A 25044-nucleotide genomic window follows, 5' to 3' on the forward strand; every position below is an offset into this window, starting at 1 on the left:
ACTCTGTACCCATTGAGCAGGTACTCTCCACTGTTCCCTCCTCCAGCCCCCAGTAGCCTCTATTCTACTTTCTGTGCCTATGATTTTGCCTATTTTAAGTATCCCATATAAGCGGAATCATATAATATTTGTTTTTTTGTGACTGGCTTCTTAACATACTGTCCTCAAGGTTCATCTGTGATGTAGTATGTGCCAGAACTTTATTCCCTTTTAAGGCTGAATAATATTCCATTGTATGGATATACTACATTTTGCTTATCCATTCCTCAGTTGATGGACACTTGGGTTGTTTCCACCTTTTGGCTATTGTGAATGGTGCTGCTATGAACATAGGTGTATAAGTAATTGGTTCACATTTTCAAAAGCGATGTGGAGAAACTGAAGGAGATACAGTCTGGAACCGGAAAGACAAAGGAAGGACAAAGTACTATTCTGTTTCTCCCATCCCTGACTAAGGCTTTCACAGAAGAGAGAGAGACCGGGGTGACCGCGGTGGGCCAGGGTGGTGAGATGGCAGGAGATTCAGAGATGGGTGCCAGGAAGTTGAGGGGCCCGGAGGAGAGAGGGAGCCCAAGCTGTCATACTTGCCCAAAGGTGCTGCCACTAGGGGAAGACCTAGAAGGTGCAAAGCAGGACCACTGGACAGAGTCAAAGGCCAAGGGGTAAAACGGGCAGGGGATGGGTCAGGGCTGCGATCCAGCAAGGATGGTTTATTCCTCACCACCCGGAGCTCCAGGAGGGAATAGGTACTGGCCAGGCTGGAAATTAAGTCCACTTACTATTTCCTCCTGCCCTTTTTCAAATTTTTGTGATCATATATCCCAGTGAGAAATATATTATACTTTGCAGTCTGATGTGCATACCCATCCTTAGTTATGATTGAAGTACTCATTTCACAAGAAAACATTTAACTTTGCTATATGAGATATGCTCTGATATTTTTTATTCCCTCCCTTCCTTCCTTCCTTCCTTCCTTCCTCCCTTCCTTCCTTCCTTCCTTCCTCCCTTTCTCTTTCTCTCTCTCTCTCTCTTCCTTTCCTTTCCTTTTTTTTCTTTTCTTTCAGAAAGCTCATTGTGGCCTGGTTTGCCTTCAGCTGAAAAACAGTGCTATATGAAGCCCCACATGCAAAGTTCTTTCTGCCAGTTAGTTTTCCTTTTGCTGTGGGCTCCCCCACCCCCCGCCCTACCCTGTTTGCTCCCGTGAACAACGTAAGATCATGTTTCCCTTTTTGGTTTGGTTGTCAGGAAACTAAAAGGCAAATTGCCTTCACTAAGCAGTAAGCCTCTATATGGTGGACATATACTGTACAGGCGGATGTCTTAACTTTCCCTGCCTCTTGATCTTTTACCTGTATTTTTCCTGATCCTCATTATTTGTATATTTTTGTTTTACTGCATGAATTCTTGGGAGTTGCCATAACCTATGTGGAATGTGATGGAAGGTGATGATACAATACATAAGAAATCATTGAGACCTTTTGATCTTGACTGAGAAAAGCTGTGGAGTAAAGTCTGCATCCTAGATTTTTTTTGCAGTGAAATCTGGACTATATCATTTTCTTTTAGCTCTATGATTATCTGACTTATTTTTTCTGGCCTTTGTTTCTTTGATTGATATTATCTAGAAAGCACCTCCCCTCCTTTTTTTTTAATTTTAAATAAATTTACTCCAGTTGCAAAGGTAGAATTTGGGAAGTTGGGTATGGGTGTGGAGGACAGTTGTCATGTTATCTTTAAATAGGGACATTTTAACTAAATGCGCTCACATTTCCTAGAATGCCATTTGTTTATGCAGACATTTTTTTTTAATCCCAGGAATGTCTCTTAATCAAGCACCTCCTCTAGAGATTTCCCTCCCTCAGCCCTGGTTGTCATCTGCCTTCATGCTTGTCTGCCACCCGTAGCCTCTGCCCGGGGCTCCCCTCTGGCACAGGTGTCTTCAGAGAGCCCACATTTATGGTGGTGTTTCACCTCTGCTCCCAAAGCTGTAGCCACTCCTCGTGCTTCTGGATGGTGCTGTGTCTTGAGCTCGTATCAAGGTGGAGCCCCCCCTTGCCACATGGTTGGTACCCCCTGATGTTCATGCACCCCCCCTCCCCGAGGTCAGAAGACTCTGAGGGAGGGTGAAATAACAGACCATCTGCCCACCTGGACCTCTCAAGCAGCAATGTAGACAAGAGAGGAAGAGTTCAGAGTGGAATGTTTTTAAATGAAGTTTTCAGGAAGAAAATGAAAACTAAGCAAAGGAACAAATAAGACTAGTATTAGCTCGGGGCGGGGGGGGGGCGGCGGAGACAAGTCACCAAAAGAAATAGAGCCTACCTGCCTACCCTGTGGCTAGGCCTTCAGTAATGTTTGTGGCCTCCCAGTGCTCTAATCGCCTGCACCCATTTGCAGGGGCTGCCAGAACTAAGTGCCGCACACTGGGGGGCTTCGACAGCAGAAATGGGTTCTCTTGCAGTCCTGCAGGGAAGGATGTGTCCCAGGCTTTTCTCCTTGTCTCGGAGATGGCCATCTTTTCTTTTTGTCTCTTCGCACCTGTTTCACTCCATGGTGTCTCTGTGTCCCAATTTCTCCTTTTGAGAAGCACACTAGTCATACTGGAGTAGGCCCACCCTAAACACTTCATCTTAACCAATGACATCTACAGTGAGCCTATTTCCAAGTAAGGTCGAATTCTGACATACTTGGGTTTGGGCCGTAGGAATTTTGGGGGGAAAGAATTCAGCCCTGAAAGAGAGTGAACACTGATGCATCCAGAATGATGGCCCACCCCTCTAGGGGCGGTAGGGGAGGGTGGGAGGTGTGTCCACAGGGTGAGTGAGGAGAGCAGACCTCAGCTTCCACGTGGGAAGGCAGCACGTAGTGGCCGAGAATGAAGACATCAAGGCGTACAGCCAAGGTGGTGTCTTCTTCAGATGTGGAAGCAAGGACCAAATCAACTAAAGGAGCTAAAAGTAGTTGCTGCTGGGGAGAGGAAGCTTGGGGGAGGGTGGAAGCATCTGTTTTCCTAACGGACCTGTACAGCTGTTTGAATCTCTAAGCATGTGTGAGGGTCACTTGGGGAACAAGGATCTGCATTGCCCGCACTGCCTGCACTTAGGTGCTCTTGCCTTTGCTTGAGGTGATAAAAGGAAGTGGGGACTTTATCGGCATCAAAGTTCACTATTGGCAAGAAGTCAAGTCTCAGGCTTTCTGTGACCTATTTGTCATTTTATTACTTTTTAGCTCCTTATGTAGGATCTACTTTAACATATTCAAAGGCAGGGTATTTGGGGGTGATATAGTTTATTGCATATCTGAAATTCTTCAGAAGATGTCTACTTTCTTTTCTCTCTGTTGCAGTTGTCGATTTAGAAGCAAGCTAGAAGCATCTGACAGGAACTGTCACTAACCCACTGTGAAGTTAATTTTATTTTGGTTACGGCTAATTGTTTCATGTTTGCTTCTGCGGGGAACAGCAATGATAGATTTCCTCTCTTTTTTCCGAAAGCTTCCCTTTTGCCTGTGCAAACCTTTCTCTCTCCATACTTCTGTGATGTTGTGATGTGATGGGGGAAACTGAATGCTGAAGTGAACACTTCTATCTGCAGAGAGCCAAAGTCGTACGCGATGTCAACTAGCTTGTGGAATGTGCTAGTCTGTTACGTAGCTGGTTAGGATGAATGGATTAGGCCGTCTGTGGAAATGATTAGGAGAAAAATATCTGGCAAAAGAGAAGACCAGGAAAGTTAAAAAAAAAACAAAACATTTTATGGCACACAGTTCACTTAATACTAGTTAGAAATTAATGTTTGTGCCATCGGTATACACACTTAAACAAGTCTAAGATGGAGATTACCAAACTGTGGCCGATAGGCCAAATGTGGCCTGCTGATTATTTTTGTAAATAAGGTTTTGTTGGAGATAAAGGGCTAGTATCCAAGATCTATAAAGAACTTATCAAACTCAACACTCGAAAAACAAATAATCCAACCAAGACATGGGTAGAAGACATGAACAGACATTTCTCCAAAGAAGACATACAAATGGCCAATAGACACTTGAAAAAATGTTCCACATCACTCGGCATCAGGGAAATACAAATCAAAACCACAGTGAGATACCACCTCACACCAGTCAGAATGGCTAAAATTAACAAGTTAGGAAACAACAGATGTTGGCAAGGATGTGGAGAAAGGGGAACCCTCTTACACTGTTGGTGGGAATGCAAGCTGGTGCAACCACTCTGGAAAACAGTATGGAGGTTCCTCAAAAAGTTAAAAATAGAGCTATCCTATGACCCAGCAACTGCATTACTAGAGACTTACCCCAAAGATACAGACGTAGCGAAACAAAGGGGCACCTGTGCCCCAATGTTCATAGCAGCGATGTCCACAATAGCCAAACTGTGGAAAGAGCTGAGATGTCCATCGACAGATGAATGGATAAAGAAGATGTGGTACACACACACACACACACACACACACACACACGCACACGCACACGCACACTGGAATATTAGGCAGCCATCAAAAATGAAATCTTGCCATTTGCAACGATGTGGCTGGAACTAGAGGATATTATGCTGAGTGAAATAAGTCAATCAGAGACAGACAATTATATGGTTTCACTCATATCTGGAATATAAGAAACAATGCAGAGGATCATAGGGGAAGGGAGGGAAGACTGAGTGGGAAGTCATCAGAGAGGGAGACACACCATGAGAGACTCTTAACATTGGAAACAAACTGAGGGTTGCTGGAGAGAAGGTGGGTGGGGGGATGGGGTAACTGGGTGATGGGCATTGAGGAGGGCACGTGGTGTGATGAGCACTGGGTGTTATATGTGACTGATGAATTATTGAACATTACATCTGAAACTAATGATATACTGTATATTGGCTAATTGAATTTAAATAAAAAAGTAATTTTATTGGAACACAGCCATGATCATTTTTTATTGGCCATGGCTGCTTTCTCACTATAACACCAGAGTTGAGTAGTTGCAATAGTTTGTATGGCCCACAAAGCCTGAAATATTTACTATCTGGAGAAAAAAAAGTTAAGAGAAAGTTTACCAACTCCCAGTCTAAGACAGTAATTCAAAGGATGTTACAAGGCAGTATATGATAATTATAAGTGATTTGTTCAGTTAATGCTGAAGTTAATAAATCTGAGAATGTAGTGGGAGGAGTGGCCTAAGACAGGGTTTGAAGTTGACCTCAAGACATGAAGATGGAGGACATTTTGTGATGTAAGGAATAAGGAACCAGATTTCATGGATGAGGACATCCATGTGCCCTCTGGGAAAGAACGTGTGGGGTAGTGGGAACCAGGACAGTCCAGCTGGAATTGGGGTTGGGGGCTGGGTATAAATGCAAGTGAGGCTGTCAATGTCAAACCTGTGCCAGATTGTGGTGGCCTTTGAGGTCCAGGACCAAGAACGGGAACTTTCCCCAAATATGTTCTTTCTTTCAAAGGCAATATTCATTTACACAATAAATATTGATTCTAGAGCTATTGACCTCAAGGGTATGTTAACATTTACTGAGGCACATCTTCTTTATGGACTGGTAAATCCAGCTTGTTTCACGTTCTAGGTGTTGTGAAGAAATAGCTGTCATTTCCAAGAGAGGTTTAACCTTGAGGTCCTCTGAAGGCTACTAACACTGGGAGACTTGTGTGGATAGACAGTCTTCCATTCCATGGTGACAATGTTCTGGAGAGTCTTTTGAGAAGAGAATTTTGGAAAGGAATGTTGTATAGATGAGAGATGCAGGTGGGGGGAAGAAGAAGGAGACATCCTCCCCCCACCATCCTTGGCCACTTCTTTGTCTCTTCCTTTCCTTTAGAGCTTCTGTACCGTCCACCATTTTGTCTGGGTCTACAAAGCGCCCTGCAGATGTTCTTGCAGGGTGTGCTGCCACCCCCTGGATCCTCAGCCCTCATAGCCTTTCCTTTCCCCTGTCACTGTCTCCCTGACTCTGTGACCACCCGCTTCTAGTCTGCATCCTGCCTGCTTGGCACATGGCAGGCACTCCCCACTCTCCCTGGGTCAGTTACTGGAGGTGGCTGAGACCAGCTCTGAATCTGTTCTCTTCTGCCTGGGCACAGCTCCGGGGCACCCATGTGACTCTTAGCTCTGGCCTTACTGTGGGCTCTGGAGAGATGGTGAGGATGGATCAAGGGGCCATGGCCATGACCTCAAGTCCTCCTTACGGCTGCCCAGCAACGCTTCCATTCACCTCTCACCCACCCACTCTCACCACAAAAAAATTTCTTTTGTAAATGAAAACACACACAAAATATGCAAAGGAAATTCTATAGTGCATTTGCACTGAGCTTATTCTAGACTGTTTTCTTAAGCTTCTCAGATTCTCTTCTCACACCTGACCCTTACCAACGGATGGTCCTGAGTGCTGCGTGAGAGAAGGCGTTAGTTCCCTTGTGTACTCTCATCTTTACGTCTTTACGCTGCTATTAGAACACTTGTATTTCCTTTTATCCTCTTTTTATCTAATGTCAGAGAAAGAAATATCTTTCCTTCTCTTTTTATCCTTTCCTGGCTCCTCTCCTATAATGGGCCCCTGACTCATATTCCTGTCATCTAGCCCAGTGCCTCTGTTCCCCCAGACTCTCAATAAATACTTACCAGACCAAGGAGCCGTTCTGTCTGAAGCAGTGTCAGCTAAGAATTTATAAGGGCGGGCAGGCCTAATTTGGCCTGGTTTCATATTTGAGCATACTACGTGTATTCATGTGTGCACTTGGGTATCTTCACGTTTTTTCTCGGTATAGCCACAGTATCTGGAGCTTATGACTCAGAAAATCTTCACTGATTGAAAAAATATGAGCAGGAACAGGGGCAGGAAGCCAGGCTGTAAATCCAGACTGGCTGGCAGCTGGGCTATCAGCTCCCCACCCTCAGACAGGTTATCTTATCTCTCTGGGAACCCGATTCTTCATAAATTGGGAGTAGCCATAGGCACCTCGGAGTGTGTGCTGCTTACTACTGTTGCATCACCAGTGACTCCTTCAAACAGCCATTTTAATAGGCTTCCAGATCTTGTGGATCAAGAATTTGGACAGGGCATGGTGAGGATGGCTTGGCTCAGCTCCACAATGGCCGGGGCCTCTCCTGGGAAGATTTGAAAGCCGGGGGCCACTCAGCAACAGGGGGGCTAGGACCATCTGAAGGCGCTGACACTCCTGTGTTGGGCCAAGCGGGATGACTCAGCAAGTTGGCAAGTCAGTGGCCACCTGGAGTGCCTGTGTGTGGGCTCTCGGTGTGACTTGGTTTCCTTACAGCATGGCAGTCCTCAGAGTATTCCAGCAAGTGGGTTGGAAACTGCATAGTAGGCTTTTGTCACCCAGCCTTGGAAGTCACACAGCATTACTTCCCTGCACTCTCCTGGTCCAAGCGCTCTCAAGCCTGCCCAAATTCAAGGACCCTGGAGGGAGATTAGATTCCCCCTGTTCATGGCTGGGGTCACATTCTGGAAGAGCATGAGGGGTGATGTGAGGATAAAGGCACCCGGCACCTAGAAATTAAGGGTGTATTTTCATTCAGCAAATATTTATGACATGCCTACTATAGGCCCGACATTAGGCCAGTGCTGGGTGGACAGGGCTGGACACAGCAGCGTCCTCTCTGCCCTCCTGTGGCTTTCACGCTGGTGGGGGCTAAAAGTAGCAATCTGGTGTGGTTAGATCTGTGATGAGGACTAGGAATTTCATCTCCTTTCAGGGAGAGGGACTGGTTGAGTGTCTGGATCGGTTTATTTCATCTGAAGTGAGAATGAAGTGAATTTCCCTCTTGTGCACTTGCTTGCTGCTGCCTTCTCGGTGGTACTTCTGCAGACCTATTGGCTCATAGCCCTGAAAGGTGCCTCAGAAATCATCAGGTCTGGGGTCTGCAAGTATCTGACCCTGTTGTTCCATGCAGACTTTTCCTCCTTCCTAGAAAGGGGCTTAGGAGAGTGGTGGAGGTATAGAGAGTCACCTGGGGGACTGTCTTCAACTTGGACATGACCCCCCCATTCTGATGTGGGCCAGCCTGGGAGGGGAGAGGCAGGAGGAAGCTGCACAGGTGACTCTGACATCTGGGTGAGGAGCTCATGTGGTAGAGACCAGCACTTCTCAAATGACACTCTGTCAGTCCCCTGGAGACCCTGTTACACTGTAGCTTCTGATTCAGTAGGTCTGCGTGTTGCCAGGGCCCTGCTGCCAAGCAGTGAGGGTGTAGGGAGTACCGGCGATGGGTAGACAGAAGTGCCTGGTAAGGCTTGCCCCCACCAAATGAGGGGCCAGCTCTCAGAGAATGGGGTGCTGAGGGCTAGGCAGGTCATTTACCACATTTCTGTCATGTTTTGGCACATGGTTCTCAAAGATGAGGACTCTGTTAGAAACCATAATCACAATATATCACTTTTACACCTGAACAACCAAAACCACAGCCTTCTTTAACATATCTCAAGAAACCCCAAATCAGAATGTAAATTGGTATAACCACTATGGAAAACAGTATGGAGGTTCATCAAAAAATTAAAAATAGAATTATTAGATGATCCAGCAATCCCACTTCTGGGTACTTAGCTGAAGGAAATGAAGTCATTATCTCTAAGAGATATGTGCACTCCCATGTTCTTTGTAGCATTATTCATAATAACTGAGACATGGTTTGACTTACGTGTCCATCAGTGGATGAATAGATAAAGAAAATATGATATGTCTATATGGTGGAATATTAGTCAGCCATAAAAAGAAGGAAATCTTGCCTTTTGTGACAACATGGATGGACCTTGAGGGCATTATGCTAAGTGAGCTCCGTGGGACAGAGAAAGACAAAGACTGCATGATTTCACTTTATGGAATCTAAAAAAGCCAACCTCATAGAAACAGAGAGTAGAAGGGTGGTTGTCATGGGGGTGCGGTGGGGGAAATGGGAGTTGTTGGTCAAAAAGTACAATATTTCCAGTAATAGCATAAATACGTTTAAGGGCATCAGGGTGACTCTCGTTACTAATACTGTATTGAATTCTTGAAAGTGGCTAAGAGAGTAGATCTTAAATGTTCTCACTACTACGACATACACCCACCAAAATGGGGATTATGTATGAATGGAAGGATGTGTTACCTAACTTTATTGTGGTCATCATGTTGTAATATAAGTGTATCAAATCATTACATTCTATACCTTAAACTTACACAATGTTATATGTCAATTCTATCTCAAAGCTGAACAAAAGGGTAAAACATGGCAGGGAGAAATAAAGTTGTATCCTCGCTCCTCACACACACACACACACACACACACACACACACACACACAACAACAACAACAGGGAGAAATAAAGTTGTATCCTCGCTCCACACACACACACACACACACACACACAACAACAACAACGAAATCCAAATTCACAATGTTCCCAGAGGTGGCCTTGCTGTTTTCTTTCAAGGTCCACGCTTGTAGACATGTGGTGGAGAACACACTTTTGATTGTGCTTGTTGCTTACTATGGTTTTAAAGTAGTAGCTAAAAGTATATTTTGACAAAGGAATTAAGATTAAACATTGTACAATGTACAAAGTAGTTTTAGTTTATAGTATACTTACAAAGTAAATATAGTTTAAGTCCCAATTGCCTCAGGGTTTCTTTTAAAATGCATCTCTTGTAGGGAGATAATCACAACTTTGGTTACTTGAGATGTATTTTATAATTATTTACAAAGAATAAACTGTAGTACTAACAAGGGAAAATACTTTTGGATCAGTTCTTTATTTAAAAGTATTTGTAGCTATCTCGTGCCCTTAACAAATTCAGGTATCGAAACACACACACACACACACACACACACACACACACGCACTTAATATCCTGTTGCCTTTAAAAACCCCCATCTTCCTTTTCAGGTGCATTGCTGTGTATAGCATGGTGAGCTGAATCACTTATGAAACTCTTGGTTACACCAGGACAAGTTACGCCAGCATTAAGATTTTTCTATTCATCTTCTAGGTTCACTGTAGAACATTGTTCTTCTCCTTGCACATTTAGAACATTTTAACAATCCGGAAGTGTTTCAGCATGTATTTCTTAAAGATAAGGACTCTTTTCAAAACCATAATCCCAGTATTATTTTTACACCTACAACAACTAACAATGTTTCCTTATCACCAGACTTCCAGTTCAAATATTCAACAACACATAGCTGAAATATTTAAAAAGACATTTGTTCAAATCTGGATCTGGAAGGTCCATACTTTGTGACTGGCTCATTGTCCCTGGGTCTCTTGTAATCTAGGTTGCCCTGTCTCTTTTCCCTTTCCGTTGCATTATTTATTTATTTGCTTGTTTATTTTTGGTTGAAGAAGCTAAGTCATTTGCTTGTAGAGTTTCCTAGAGTTGAATTTTGTTGACTGCACCTCAGGGTGCCATTTGACATCTTCCTGGACCCCTGGATTCCTGGTAAACCAGCAGCAAATCCAGAGGCTTGCTTTACAGGGGGTGGCCCGTCCTTCGGTCACGAAGCTCTTGAAATCTGGTTGTCTCTCTTTGTAATGTTAGCAGCTGTTCGTGACCATGGCCCAGGTGCTGGATTACTTAGAGTTTGCAAGATGTTGATTGTCTCATTCTCTCATTCCTTCTTCACTTGTCAGCCAGAATACTCCTATAAAGAGAAATTTCTCATCAACTATTTGGTTATCCTAAGTTTATATGGGAAAGGCAGGACAAATGTTTGATTCTTTCCCTTAATTTACCAGTTCTCAGAAAAGTGAATTGGTTCCCCAGTATTCTCCAAAGGCCATCATTGATTTTTTAAAAAAATTCACTATGAAACATACATCATATAACATATATCGATTTGGGACATCAAGCCTGTTTGACATGTTTCAATCCATTGCAATTATTTTTACTGATACTCATATTGTCCCATTTGTGGCCAGTGGGGAGCCTTTTCTCATTCACTTCTGAATTCTTTTGACATGACTCTATTAGTCTTTGATGGCTTCCTTGCTTTGACAAGATGTTTCTTGTTTTTGACAAGGTGTTTCAGGCTTGTTACCTTTCCTGCCCCAGACTCAGAATCAGCCATTTCTACAAGGCTACCCGGCTTATTTTTTTAGTGAAAAATGGCATTCGGAAAGTAAATGCAATTATTTCTGGGGAAAAAAATTACACGCTACTCTTCTTGGATCATCCTTCTAAAAGTCTTTTGATGTGGCGCTGTTGATCCTTTTAGTTTTATTTTTTATTAACCTCATGTTTCAATTTTGGAAAAGGCTTCAAATGTTTTAGCCCTAGTCCGGTTTATTTATGTATTATTCTGTTTGTCCAACTTTAAATTATAATCTTCAAAGGAAAAAAATGTTGAGTTTTAACTTTACTTCTGTTTTATGTTAATCTCTGTCCATAAGCACTCACTATGTTAATCTCTGTCCATAAGCACTCACTAAGGGGTTTTCTGATACTGTAACAAAGTATTTACAATGTAGTTGATTAAAGAAATGTTCTTTAAGTAGATACTCGAGTTGCAAATTTTAGCTCCAATTTGCCCTGAAAGCTGTTAAAAATGCCAACTGAAAAGAGTTGCAAACCATGGGTAGTTTATATATAAATATATATAAATTATATATAATGAGTTATAATGTTGACAGACTCAGCATTGTTATCTGTTGTCACCCGTGAAACGCCATGAAACCACCAAGTGCACTGTCGCTAACAACGGCCACGTTCTGGTGTTGCAGGTGCTCTAGGTGTTCTCTCCAGAGTGGATGCAGGGGAGCTCAGAGTCGTTATGCTTCGAACAGTTTGAAATTCCAGACCGCCTGGAAGAGCCGTCGCCGTGGGGTTCCGTTCCGCTTTCAGCCTTGTGCGTTTCTCTCATACCCCGTCTTCTTGGATTCTTGTCAAAAAAAAAAAAAAATCACCCTTGGGTGCCTGGGTGGCTCAGTCGTTAAGCGTCTGCCTTCGGCTCAGGTCATGATCCCAGGGTCCTGGGATCGAGCCCCACATCGGGCTCCCTGCTCAGCAGGAAGCCTGCTTCTCCCTCTCCCACTCCCCCTGCTTGTGTTTCTGCTCTCGCTGTCTCTCTCTGTCAAATAAATAAATAAAATCTTTAAAAAAAAAAATCACCCTTGCAGGTTTCTCTCTGCTCAGCGACAAGCGCCGCTTGAACGCCTGATGGGGCCAAACAGTCAGCTCAGTACTTGAGGGCGGAAACATTGGGCAATGTGACTTTTCTTTCAGGAGGCCCCACGCTACAGTGTTACACTTCCTTCTGCCTTCCTGGGGCTCACACTTTAGCGGGACCATTACACCTGGGGGTATAAGTGAAGCCTGAAGAGGGGCCTGGAGTCGGCCGGGGAAGGCAGCAAAGGTTTCCTGGGGCTTCCTGTCACCTCTGTCTACTTTCTTCCTTACCAGACAGTGCATTTCTTACTAACAGAAGGCCATGTAGTGACTCAGGCCTTGCCCTGGGCTGACTGACCCCCTTTTTTTTTTCTGTGGAATTGTTCACTTCCCTCCTTTTGACCTGCTTCCCCTACTCTTCTTAACGTTCTTGCCTCTTACAGCTCATTCCGCTTAGCTGCACTGAAGTCAGCAGAAATTTTGTCTTTCTTCTTTCATGCCACACGTCCACCTCTGGAGCGGTACTCCACCCCAGCCGCCCCCATACTATCCTTGAGAAAAGCCAGAGCTGTATTCTGTTACAGTCCTCACAAAGTATCTTGTCCAAAGGACCCTAAGAATTCCTTTTTCTTTTTTTTAAAGATTTTTATTTATTTATTTATTTGAGAGAGAGATAGCGAGAGAGAGTCCGAGCAGGGAGGAGAGGGAGAAACAGGGTCCCCACTGAGCAGGGAGCCTGATGCGGGACTCGATCCCAGGACCCCGGGATCACAACTCGAGCTGAACGTAGACGCTTAACCGACTGAGCCACTCAGGCACTCCTTAAGAATTCGTTTTTAATAAAGAAGTTTAAGCAAACATTTTCAATACCTTATCCATAACCAAAGCGTTTTAACCATCCACGTAGTGTCTGTTGAATAAAATTGGTCCATGACATGAGTGGGTGTCAGGGAAGAAGCAATGTTTTCTAATTATTTTATTTTATATAATCTCTAATTAAATTAACACATAGTATAAGCAGACATTTGACAGTTTCTGCTTTCTTTTTAAAGTTTGGTTGGCCCCAAACCTTTTGGATCTTCTCAATGAGAAAAATAAGGGATCACCTTCTAATTGGGTACCTGTCTTTAGGTCTTGCCTTTGAATCTGAGAACCAGGCTGTCATTATAAAGTTGGGGGAGGGGGAAGCCATATCTATTTATCCTCAAGCCATTTTGTTACTTAAAACTGTCAAGTATTTATGTAAAGCAACATTCATGTGCTTTCTTTCTTCTACTGAAAAAAAAAGGTTATGTTTTCTTTAAGTGGCTAAACTGTTTTTGACTTAATTAATTTTTTATTAAACTGGTTTTCTAAGGTACAGTTTATTTTCTCCTCCATGACTGTTGTGTAAGAACCATTCTCTCTATAGGCTTATTAACCATAATCAATTGTCTTGATTCTTTGCTAGTTTTTTTTTTTTTTTTTACCTGCAAAGTCATCTGTACACATTCTCTGTGCTTTCTTTTTTACTTAAAAACATCTTTTGGGGGCACCTGGGTGGCTCAGATGGTTGAGCATCTGCCTTTGGCTCAGGTCATGATCTCCAGGTCCTGGGATCGAGTCCCACGTCAGGCTCCCAGCTCAGTGGGGAGTCTGCTTCTCCCTCTGCCCCTCCCCCTGCTTGTGCTCTCTCCGTTTCTCTCTCTCAAATGAATAAATAAAAATATTAAAAAAAAAACCCTTCTTTTTCAGGCCAAGTTATTCTTCTCCACTCTATCGAAGGCTCATTCTTAACAGAGCTGTGCTACGTTTGCAGGGGTTAATTTCAGTCGGGAAGTGTTTAATAATTCATTGTTTCTGGCTCCTGGGTGAGGCCTGGTGAGGCCAACGCTTCCAAATGCAGGCTGTGAGAGACTTGCTCCCCAGCCTTTGTGAAGCACTTCTGGTTGAGGGAGCAGGCGACCCAACCACGACCCTGCATTCTCATCTTGGCCCCGGGTACCCCTGCTGTCAGGGGCGGGGGATGGCAGAGGTGGGGATGGAGTCGAGGCTGATCACAGTGGCGCTTGGGAGGCTTGGACCAGTGGACCATAACCTGTTTTGTGACTAACTGGTCATCTGGTTTTTTACTTTCTCTAGCCTTAGAGTCAAACAACTAGGCTCACATTTGTCATGGCATTTCATTGTGCTGAGTAATAGGCTGTGGTTTGGAGTAACACTTTCTCAGGCCATGCACTCATTTGCCCACACTTATTGAGCACCTACTATGAGCCAGATGCCCCGTGAGGGGGAAGAGATGCTTAGATCTGCCCTTTAAGGGCTCCCATTCCAGGGAGCAGAGAGGGAGGACATGTGCGGGGAGCCCTTCGCAGCACAACACAGACCTGTAAGGCTAGTGGCTCTGGTTTATGGAGCAGCTTCTGTGTGCAATTTACATGCATCATCCCTCATTGTTGCAGCAACCCAATGGATATATCACCTCCTGGTTTTAAGCACAGAGCCAATGAACTCAAGCGAGGTGTGTGGCCCCTTCCGCACAGCTAGCATGTATCTATGCCGGAACTCACTCCCGGGCCTACCAGGCTTAGGGCCTGTGTTCTTTCTCCCACAGCTCACGTGTTCTGTGAAGATGCTTGGGCTAGAGATGGCGCGCATTGAGAGATGGGCCTGGAGGCCGGCCTAGTGAGCAGTGTCACAGGAGTGTCCTTAGTGCCAAGGGAGGTGGTCAGCAGCGGCCCTTCTTCCCTCTCTCACAGCCGGCTGCTACTTTCTCTTCTCTCTTGATGGCTCTCTTTCCCCTCCTTGCTGAGGCCCAGTTCTGGGAGCTGCTGCTGGGCCCCTGCAGAGGTCATTTAACCCTGCAGGAAGCCATCCCTGCAAACGGTGCCTGGGGAGAGAGTTCAGGCCCAGTGACTCCTTGTTCACTGGAGTCTGTGTTCTGTGCCTGTCTTCCTTGGGGAAGCTCATGTTCAGTTTCTAACAGTTTCAGGCCTTGGGAATGACCCTTTATTGGCCCCCGAATGGTCTCCTTAGTGGTGTGTTTGTGAAGATGCCAGAGGAAAATGTGCTGGTGTGGAGGTCAGCTTTGTTGGACTTGGAGGTCCTCACAGGGCCAGTGGCCCTGACTCAGGAAGTTTAGGTCCGCAAACCCTCAGCCTTGACACTACCAAGACAGTATGGGATGGTGAGAACTGGGCCTTGTGCAGACTCGTATAGGGAAGAGTCTGTTGTTCAAAAAGTTGATGATGTAGAAGTGTATTTGTTAAGGTTCTCTGGTTGCAAGAAACAGAAACCAACTCACCCTCCATTGTAGTAGGGAAGAGGATTTACTGGAGGGCCACTGGCTGGTTTATAGGATGGAAGAAAAGCTGGAAGTTCAGGTCGAGAAAAGATGGCAATGAGACAGCCCCCGAGATCCCTGCCTCTTTTAAGAGCCCTGCTGGGGGATGTGCTCCATCTGCTGTTGTGAGATCTAGTTGAGTCCTGTGCTGGCAGAGGTGGGATATTTTCATGGGCAGTCCCATCAAACTGAATCTCATGGGAGAGGGGAGGGTCCCCCAAACGGATTTGCCTTCTGAATGGGGATTGGTCTCTCCCTGGGACACAAAGGCAGTCAACCACCCGTAGTCTTTTTATTTTTAAAAGCTATATTGAGGTATAAAATTCTACCCATTTTAAGTGTACAGTTCGATGATTATAGTAAATTTACAGCATTGTGAAACCGTCACCACAATTTAATTTTAGAACATTTCCGTCACCCCAGTAAGAGCTTATATTCATCTGCGGTCACTCCCTGGCCTAGGCAAGCACCGATCTCTTTTCCATTTCATTAGATTTGAACATAGGTTCTTATATGTTCTTGACCGGTGTCATTTTTTCTGGGTATTCTGGGAACTTTGCTGCATATGAAAGGGAAAAACACCCCTGTTGCCTTGGACGGCTGTATGTCTCTGGTCTCAGTTCTCCTCCTTTTCACTCCGTATCTTCTCTCTCACCGGGACCATGATGTGGAAGAGTTTAGTCCCAGCCTTGACGCTGCCATGGTTTAGCTCTCATCCTCTCTATGCCTCAGTCATGGAAACTTCCAGGCCTCAGTTCCTCATCTGTAAAATTAAGAAAAGGATTTGACAAGATGGTAATTAATGTTCTCTCTATCTCTAACGATCAGGAATCATGATCTTTCTCGGTGAAATCTTTTTTGGCAAACAATTACTTCTTGACTTTGTATGCTTTCTTCAATCAGAAAACTGGAACAAAACAAAAAATTATTCCTTAAAATTCACAAGTGAAGGGGCACCTGGGTGGCTCAGTTGGTTAAGCAACTGCCTTCGGCTCAGGTCATGATCCTGAAGTCCCAGGATCGAGTCCCGCATCCGGCTCCCTGCTCAGCGGGGAGTCTGCGTCTCCCTCTGACCCTCCCCCTTCTCATGCTCTCTCTATCTCATTCTCTCTCTCAAATAAATAAATAAAATCTTTAAAAAAATTCACAAGTGAAATGATTCTTTTTCTTTTTTTATTGAGATATAATTGACATATAAGTTTCAGGTGTACAACATAATGATTTGATATTTGTATGTATTTCAAAATGATCAACAGAATAAGTCTATTTACCATCCATCACCACACATAAATAATTTTTTTCTTGCGATGAGAACTTTTACGAGTTACTCTCAGCAACTTTGATATATGCAGTAAAGTATTATTAACTATGGTCACCATACTATACATTACGTCCCCATGACTTATTTATTTTATAATTGGAAGTTTGAACCTTTTGACCCCCTTCCCCCATTTCATGTCCCCCTCCCACCTCTGCCAAACCCTGCCTCTGTCAACGGCCAATCTGTTCTCTTGATCTATGAGCTTTTCTCTTTCTGCTTTTTTTTTTTGAGTCCACATATAAGTGAGATCATATAATAATTAGCTTTCTTTGTCTTGCCCTTTCTTTCACTTAGCATAATGCCCTCAAGGTCCATCCATGTTGTTGCAAATGGAAATATTCCATTCTTTTTTATGGGTGAATATTATGCCATTATGTATGTGTACCACATCCTCTTTATCGATTCATCTATTGATGGACACTTGGGCTGCTTCCATATCACGTCTCTTGTAAATAATGGAAGAGTGAACATAGGGGTGCAGATATCTTTTCCTGTAAGTGTTTTCATTTTCTTCAGATAAATGCCCAGGAGTGGGATCGCTGGATCACCTGGGGAGTCCTATTTTTAATTTTTGGAGGGACCTTCATACTGCTTTCCATAGCAGCTGCACCATTCCCATCAGTGGTGCATGAGGTTCCCTTTTCTCCACATCCTCACCAACATTTGTTATTTCTTGTCTTTTTGATTTTAGCCATGCTGACAGTCGTGAGGTGATATCTCGTTGTCGTTTTATTTGCATTTCCCTGATGATGAGTGATGTTGAGCACCTTTTTATGTACTTGTTGGCCATCTATATGTCTTCTTTGGAGAAATGTCTATTTGGAGCCTCTGCCCGTTTTTTAATCAGATTGTGTGTGCTTGGTTTTTGTTTGTTTTGTTTTGTTTTTGTTTTGCTGTTGAGTTGTATGAATTATTTATATATCTTGGATATTAACCCCTTATTAGATAATATAATTTGTAAAGATTTTCTCCTGTTCCATAGGTTGCCTTTTCATTTTGTTGATGGTTTTCTTTGCTGCGTATACATCTGAAATTCTTTATTTTTTTATTTATGTATTTTTAAAGATTTTATTTACTTGAGAGAGAGAGAGAGAGAGTGAGAACATGAATGGGGGAGGGGCAGAGGGAGAGGGAGAAGCAGGCTTCCCGTGGAGCGGGGAGCCCAATGCGAGGCTCGATCCCAGGACCCTGGGATCATGACCTGAGCCAAAGGCAGATGCTTAACGACTGAGCCACCCAGGTGCCCCTATTTTTTAATTTTTTTAAAAAAGTTCTATTTATTTGAGAGAAAGAGAGAGCAGGGGGAGGGGCAAAGGCAAAGGGAGAGGGAGAGAGAAATGAGCAGACTCCCTGCTGAGTGCAGAGCCCTGGTGTGGGGCTCTGTCTCCTGACCCCAAGATCATGACCTGAGCTGAAATCCAGAGTCAGACGCTCAAGCAACTGAGCCACCCAGGCGCCCCCATCTGAAATTCCTAGAGCTTAAAACTGAATGAGAGGTTTGTGGCATCATCTGTATATGAAGGAAATTAATTGGAAAACTTTTATTCTCCTTCATGCTCCTTGGTTTATTCAAATATTTGTGAGCTGGACATGATGCTCGGCAAGGGAGGTAGAAACCTGAAACCTGAAGAAGATAATGGCTCTTGCCAGACAGAGCTTGCAGTCTGCCTGGGCCGAGCCACTGTGAACTTGTGGTGTGCTAAGTGGTGCCAGGAGACAGGAAATTCAGTGCACAGAGGTGGGGAGGGGCCGGGTCACAGAGTGGGGCCTCTGAAATGCCACCGTGAGAAGTTTGCTGTGAGAAGGTGCTTGGCAGCTGGCTCAGCCAACCGACAGTTAAAAATCAGCCATTTCATCTTTGGGGGAGGACACATTCCAGCAAGTGTGAAGGCAGAGATCTGGGTGGTTGACACGTTTTGCGTGTTAAAGGAGACGGCTCTGTCTGTCCGTACACACGGGTTAACTGTAGCTTAAGCATTTGCAGCAGGGCCAGATGCAGCAAATGTGCGGAGGCTGGCTTTTAGCAGAGCAGGCAGCTGGAGGGGGGTATTTTTCTGACAGGGAGACATTTTTAAGTTTTGTAATTTATGGTGTCTTTAAATATGGGATTTTGTTTACTGTTGCCCTAATTACACCTCTGATATATTTTATTTAGCTTAGTGTTTTAATTTTGTGCTCATGCCCACAGGTAGTTTCCCAAAGGGTACCATTAACAAAAAATCTTAGGTAATATTTTACCATTCCTGCAGCTATCTGCAGCTTCCTGAAGCCAAGGAAATGGGTTTTGGGGACGCAGACTTTCTCATGGGTTCTTGTCAATATTTTGACTGGGTTTATGAAATGTGAGGTCTTGATTTCCTGTCTGCCAAGTATTATCCTAAATTATCTCTGTCCAGTGAAAGTATAGTACTAGGCCACGTATGTAATTTTAAATGTCCCAGTAGCCACGTCCATAAGGTAAAAAGAAACAAGCTAAATTAATTTGAATAATATATTAACCCAGCATAGGTAAAATATCATTTCAACATGCAGTAAATCTAAATTTATGAGATATTTTACATTCTTTTTCTCCCCATTAGTCTTTGCCACCTGCTTTGTATTTTATAGCCCATCTCAGTTCAGACTAGTGACAATTCAGGTCCTCAATTGCCAAATATGGCCGGCGATACTGTAGCGGACAGCCAAAGTCCAGAACTTTCCAAAGGCTTACAGACAACACAGGACAGAACCTTTCAAGGGGGTAGGAGAGACACAGCTTCATGATTTATGAACCCTTAGGAAAACCATACATAGGCTTCCTCCTCTTAGAGCAACCTGATACATAAAAATTCATCTTGACAGGAAAGGTAAAGCAGGAAGTGATTATTCATGTTACAAAAGAATTAACCACAGGATTCTTTAAATAGCAAGCTCCCTTAGTGCACTGAAGAATCTGACTCAATTTGCAAAAATGTGATTGATGCTTGGCATTTTGGTACCAACTTGGTTGGGCAGAGAACTACCTGCCATTATAAAAGGCAAGCGGAGAAGTTGGTGTATCATGGCCTACTGAGCACCTACTACATGTCATGGATGCTCATAGGAGAATGAGAACAGAAGTAAGAACTAAGGGTGAGCTGTACCCAGAGGGCCTTTAGACGCTCACTGGGAGCATGAGACACATGTGAAGCCACCACCACAGAGGATTGCCTTGAGGCCAGGGCCCAGGGAGGACTCGGGGCCAGAGGGGCCAGGAAGGTGATATGAGGCAGTCGGGGCCCAGCTGGCGCCAGAAGGCAGACAGGGCGTATGTGATGACTTAAGTGTCTAGGAGATAAAACAAGTGTAAATCTGGAAAGACTGGGTCGATAAGATATTGGGAGGACGCAGAAATTATGTAGTTATGCTTTATTTATCCCTGAGCCCCTAATTCCTAATCCCCAGCCTTCCTTACAGTAAGCATCGATTAAGGTGTGTCCTCGGGCTCATCAAACAGAAGAAAGAGACTGAAGGAAAACCAGGGTGTGTTTCTCATCACTTTGCAACTGTAGCTGGCGGCTCTTTACTCCCCAGTAACCATCCCGAAGCAGATTTCTCCGTCCCTTTCCAGCTTCATTTTGGGAAGGCCCACATACAGAACAGAGAAGGTGAGACTTGTTCTTTAGGAAAGAAGAAGCAAGGTTACTATTCTGGAAGTTAATGGGGTTCTGACTCCCCCAAAATACACAGGATTCAAGTTCAGTATCTAGGTGGACTATTGACTGGATTCCTCCTTAGCAGCCTTCCTATGCTCTCTCTACCCCCCAAGACAGGTCCCGTGTGCTGCCCCCCCATTCCACTCCCCACAATTTCCTGTTCCCATCAGACAGACTATGAGCTTTTATCTCTAAGTGCTAATAGGCTCCTTGGGGAGCCTAAGTCCGTGTACCAAGCCTTCTCTTAGTTAAAAAAAGACCTATTATTAAAAAAGTGATTATTTCCATGTATATATTTATGTGCATATACTACTGTACTAGTTGATTGAGAAAACCCAAAAGAGGCTTCTAACCATTTGTTATGAGGTTTAGCGGGCTTGGGGAACACATCAGATTGAGTATTGTATGACTTTAGACATTGGTAGAAAATGAAGGCGTTTGTCTTCATAGCTCAGGTACATACTTTCAAACATCTTGCAATCCCAATAGTTCCATACTATAATTAGGTAATTTACACCTGTATCAATGGTGGAAAACAACCTGTATTATAAATTGTCTTGATGATTTAGGTTTTTGGTCATCCGCCTGTAAGACCTGGTTGGCCTGTCCCCACGTAGCTGGCAGAGCTCATACCAGGAGCAGAGAGTGGCAGCTCCGCCATTTCCTTGTTTACTTGGTCGCATGTTGAGTATTCTCTACAACCCCTACTTTCTTTCTTTCTTTTTTTTTTTAAAGATTTTATTTATTTGACAGCGAGAGAGGGAGAGAGCACAAGCAAGGGGAGCGGCAGGCAGAGGGAGAGGGAGAAGCAGGCTCCCCGCCGAGCGGGGAGCCCGATGCCGGCCTCGGTCCCAGGACCCTGGGATCATGACCTGAGCCGAAGGCAGACGCTTAACCGACTGAGCCACCCAGGTGCCCCCAACCCTTACTTTCTTAACACAAATCTTTTCCAGCCTTTCATCCATGTAGTGAGAGGTACTAGCCATAAAGAGGCTTTATCAGGAGGCCTCAGAGAATTGCAGGGGCCTCACGTAGCTGAAAGCTGGCTCTGGCTCGAGCCGCCATTCTTGTCCAGGAGCACCGCTGTCCCTCAGGCTGCTTCCTGTCCCCAGAGCACCCTCGACTGCTGGCCCTAGAGGTTGGATGAAGGAACCAGTGTCATTCTGCAAATGGAATATTTGCGGAGTTGAATTTTTCTCTTTTTAAAATTAAAATAAAATGAATTGATGTTCTAATTTTTTTTTTCCATTGTGTCAACTAATCCCTGAAGCAAGCGCATCACACTTGGGAGAATGCTGGCTCAGAAAATGATCGTAACTGCTTTGCTGAGCTTCAGGTTCTTTAATTGGGAAGATGAACATCGTAACATTGTGAGGATTAAATGAGATAATGCAGGAAAATGTCGGGCACAGAAACAGTGGTTGCTGTAGGCTCCATTCCAATAGCAGAGCTTCAGTAGGTCCCTGTCTAGGTCATTTGAAGAAAGTTGTTTTTTTTATTGACCTGATTCTGATTGTTGTGATACTCATTTGAACTGCTGGTGAGCAGAGCACGAGGCAAGAAAATAGAAGTGTTTCCGCCTTTATACTGGCCAGGAACCAGGAAGAATCTGAAATTTGAAATCTGAAAAGAATCTTTGTTTATGCTCTTATGCTCCTCCTTTTTGTTTATAAGTGATGAGAAGGGTTTACAACTCAACTTCATCCTGGCCAGATTCATGATAGCAAAGTCAGCCAGCTAATTTTGGAATGAAAAAATTATCCAGGCAAGGAAATTTCCCTTTGGGGTGCTTATGAACAGTCTGGGTTTGCTGACATGAATGGACAGGGTGAGCATGCCAGTCTGGATAGCCAGGGTCTTCTGATCTGGAAGCACTTTGGGAATTCATCCCTAATGGATATGCAAAGCCCATTTGATGGGGGGGCCCACTCACCTACCAACCTTTTTCTGGGAAACCTACCCCAGTGGACCGAAACTTCAAAAGTCATGTATGCTTTTTTGTCTCCTACTGAAGAAATCTTCAGCCAAGATTACTAAGGTTTGATTCTGTGCTTTCTTATGAAGATTTTATAGTTTTAGCTCTTAGATTGAGGTCTGTGATCCATTCTGAGTTCATTTTTGTATGTGTGCTTCGTGTAGGGCTCACGTAAAACTTTTCCTCTTCCATTTCTGTAATCCCTAAATTGCTAATTCACTACTTGAGGGTTCACCTAATTTTTGCTACCCTTCTGTTTATTCATTTGCCCTTCATTCATTCATACTGACCTACAAATATAGAAGGAAAAGGACAGGAGGTTTATTGGTTGAGGGGGTTGTGAGGCAAGACCCAAAGTGTAGATGAATTGCATAATCCATCTATGGGTAAGTTAACACGCTCAGCATTGCTTAGCTCTGCTAACGTGCATCCAGTACTTTGTCAACAAGAAGACCCATCTGTGTCATCTGTTGCCTCCCCCTATGACTAAGTATAAAACATCACCCCACATTGGGAGAACGCTTTAAAATGGTACGCCTGGGTGGCTCAGTTGGTTAAGCGTCTGCCTTCGACTCAGGTCACGATCCTGGGGTCCTGGGATCGAGCCCCAGTGTCTGGGTCCCCTACTCAGCAGGGAGTCTTCTGGAGATTCTCCCACTACTCATGCACTCGCTCGCTCTCTCTCTCTCAAATAAATAAATAAAATCTTTAAAAAATGGTGTTGCCGCCTGAGGGGCCCTCTGTTGAGAGGGCAGCTGTGCGTGCAGGCATAAGCAGTCTGAGACGTTGGCTTGGCCACCGGGGCCCTCAGTGTCAGCTGTCCTTACACATGTTGGGGCTGAGAGAGGGGCATTTTCTCTGTAGAGTGGCACTTATTATCACCCACATTTTGCATGCCTGAGGCCCAGAGAAGTTAACGTCACATGGTTAGTCTTGGCAAGAGTGGGGGCACTTAGGTACCAAACCTGCGTCCGTTAACTACCTTCTCTGCGCTTGGAGAAATGATGCTGCGCTCCTTCCGGGAGTGCAGATATTGTTGGCCTTCTGCCATTGTGTGATTTCCTCTCTGAAGCTCCCGCTGGCCCTGAGACCCGTAGGCTACTCTGACTGTGCCTGACCACGGACCTGTGCTTTGTGGTTTCTGTACGACAGGCCTCAGGTTAACCAAAATCAGGTTGCTGTGTGGGGCCCTGTTATTTTTAGTATCCGTAGAGGGGAACTCCCTTTAATACGACTACTGATCTTCCAGGGCTGGTGGGCCTTAGCAACATCTGATCTAAAGTGCTCTTTCTTCTGTCCCTGTTCCTTCCAGTGGAGGCCATAGTGGAGTTTGACTACCAGGCCCAGCACGACGATGAGCTGACGATCAGCGTGGGTGAGATCATCACCAACATCAGGAAGGAGGATGGAGGCTGGTGGGAGGGACAGATCAACGGCAGGAGAGGTTTGTTCCCTGACAACTTTGTAAGAGTGAGTACAACGTGAAACCCTTTTCCTGTCTCCTGTGTGGGTTCTACTGACCAAAGCTTTGGGGGCACTTGAGGAATTTCATGGGCTCTCTTAGGGGATGAATTGACAGTTTGACCTCTTGCGTGCTATCAAGAAGAGCATGTAGAGCTTTGCACCAGCTATCTAGAGACCCATTTTGAAATCACTTTCTTAAGGCCCAGAATGTTCTCTTTTTAAACTGTGTCACTTAGAAAATGCTGGAAAAATATAAAGCTGGTTAAACTGTTTTTATTTATGTACTTGTTCACTTGCTTTGATGTTTTAAGGGAATTTTATCCTTTTCCATCCCGTTCAAAATGAGGTGAAAGTAGTTTTGACTATTTAAGTCAAGTAGCAATCAAACTAAATGTAGAATTCCAGTTATGCTATGTTTTCGACCTTTATATTCACATCGCTTTTTTGATGGGAACTATATTGTTTTCCTTTCCCCTTTATGGCCATGAAGCATTGCATAAAATCTACTTTTTCAGTAAGGTCTGGAAAATTATGCCCTTTGCAGGAATCATCTAGGGGTTGATTACAAAAATGCAGCTCATTCATGTTAAGAAATTATATACTGCAAGTTGTACATAATAGTTGGGATTGGGTAAAAAAAAAAAAAAGGGCAGGTCACCTTGAGGCTGTTCCCTGTGGGAAATACCAAGTAGGTCTAAAAATTTTTTGTACCATAAACTTTCTATCTAATGCTGGAGGAGACTAGATTGTTCTCAGTAAGAAGGGCTGTGTGCACAAATCCCCAGGGCCTCTTCTGTAGTTTTGGGGGGTAGCAGACCATGCCTAAGACCTGCGGCTGTGGGGAGCAGGTGGTGTGGGGAATGCTGGGCCTAGAGAAGCAGGTGCCCTGGTCAGAGAGCCTCAGGGGCTATGTGGGAGGGTTTTATGAAAAGGGATTGATGATGAAAAACAGTGTCCAACCCCTGGGCCCTCTACCTGTACCCTGCCCCCCAAGTCTAGAACAAATAGGAACTCAGTTCAGTGTCTTTCCTCAGGATCTTGCCTCAGAGTGATCCTGCTAACACTTCTTTTGTTCATTTCTTTTTGTTGTGCAGAAGGCTGGGGGAAGTTTTGTTGGTAACATGCTGATAAACTTACTTTCTGTAAATAGTTGTGGGAGTGCAGACTTTTTTTGT

The 25044-nt window shown here is 44.3% G+C and overlaps 1 protein-coding gene across 3 annotated transcripts in view; it reads left to right on the plus strand.

The window, feature by feature from the left end:
• Positions 1 to 25044, plus strand: part of SH3KBP1 (SH3 domain containing kinase binding protein 1) — a 324977-nt gene that overhangs the window by 25896 nt on the left and 274037 nt on the right. For 2 of the 3 annotated variants that reach the window (XM_028122625.2, XM_028122626.2), the window contains exon 2: positions 23718 to 23875. In XM_028122625.2, the coding sequence (XP_027978426.1) occupies positions 23718 to 23875 (158 nt within the window). Of the gene's footprint in view, positions 1 to 23717; positions 23876 to 25044 lie in introns of those variants that run through there. The other variant, XM_028122628.2, reaches the window with a different exon arrangement.

This window comes from Eumetopias jubatus, unplaced genomic scaffold (genome assembly GCF_037043125.1).
Source record: "Eumetopias jubatus isolate StellerSeaLion01/CBP00866 unplaced genomic scaffold, mEumJub1_p1.0 scaffold_11, whole genome shotgun sequence".
In the NCBI taxonomy this organism is placed as follows: Eukaryota; Metazoa; Chordata; class Mammalia; order Carnivora; family Otariidae; genus Eumetopias; species Eumetopias jubatus.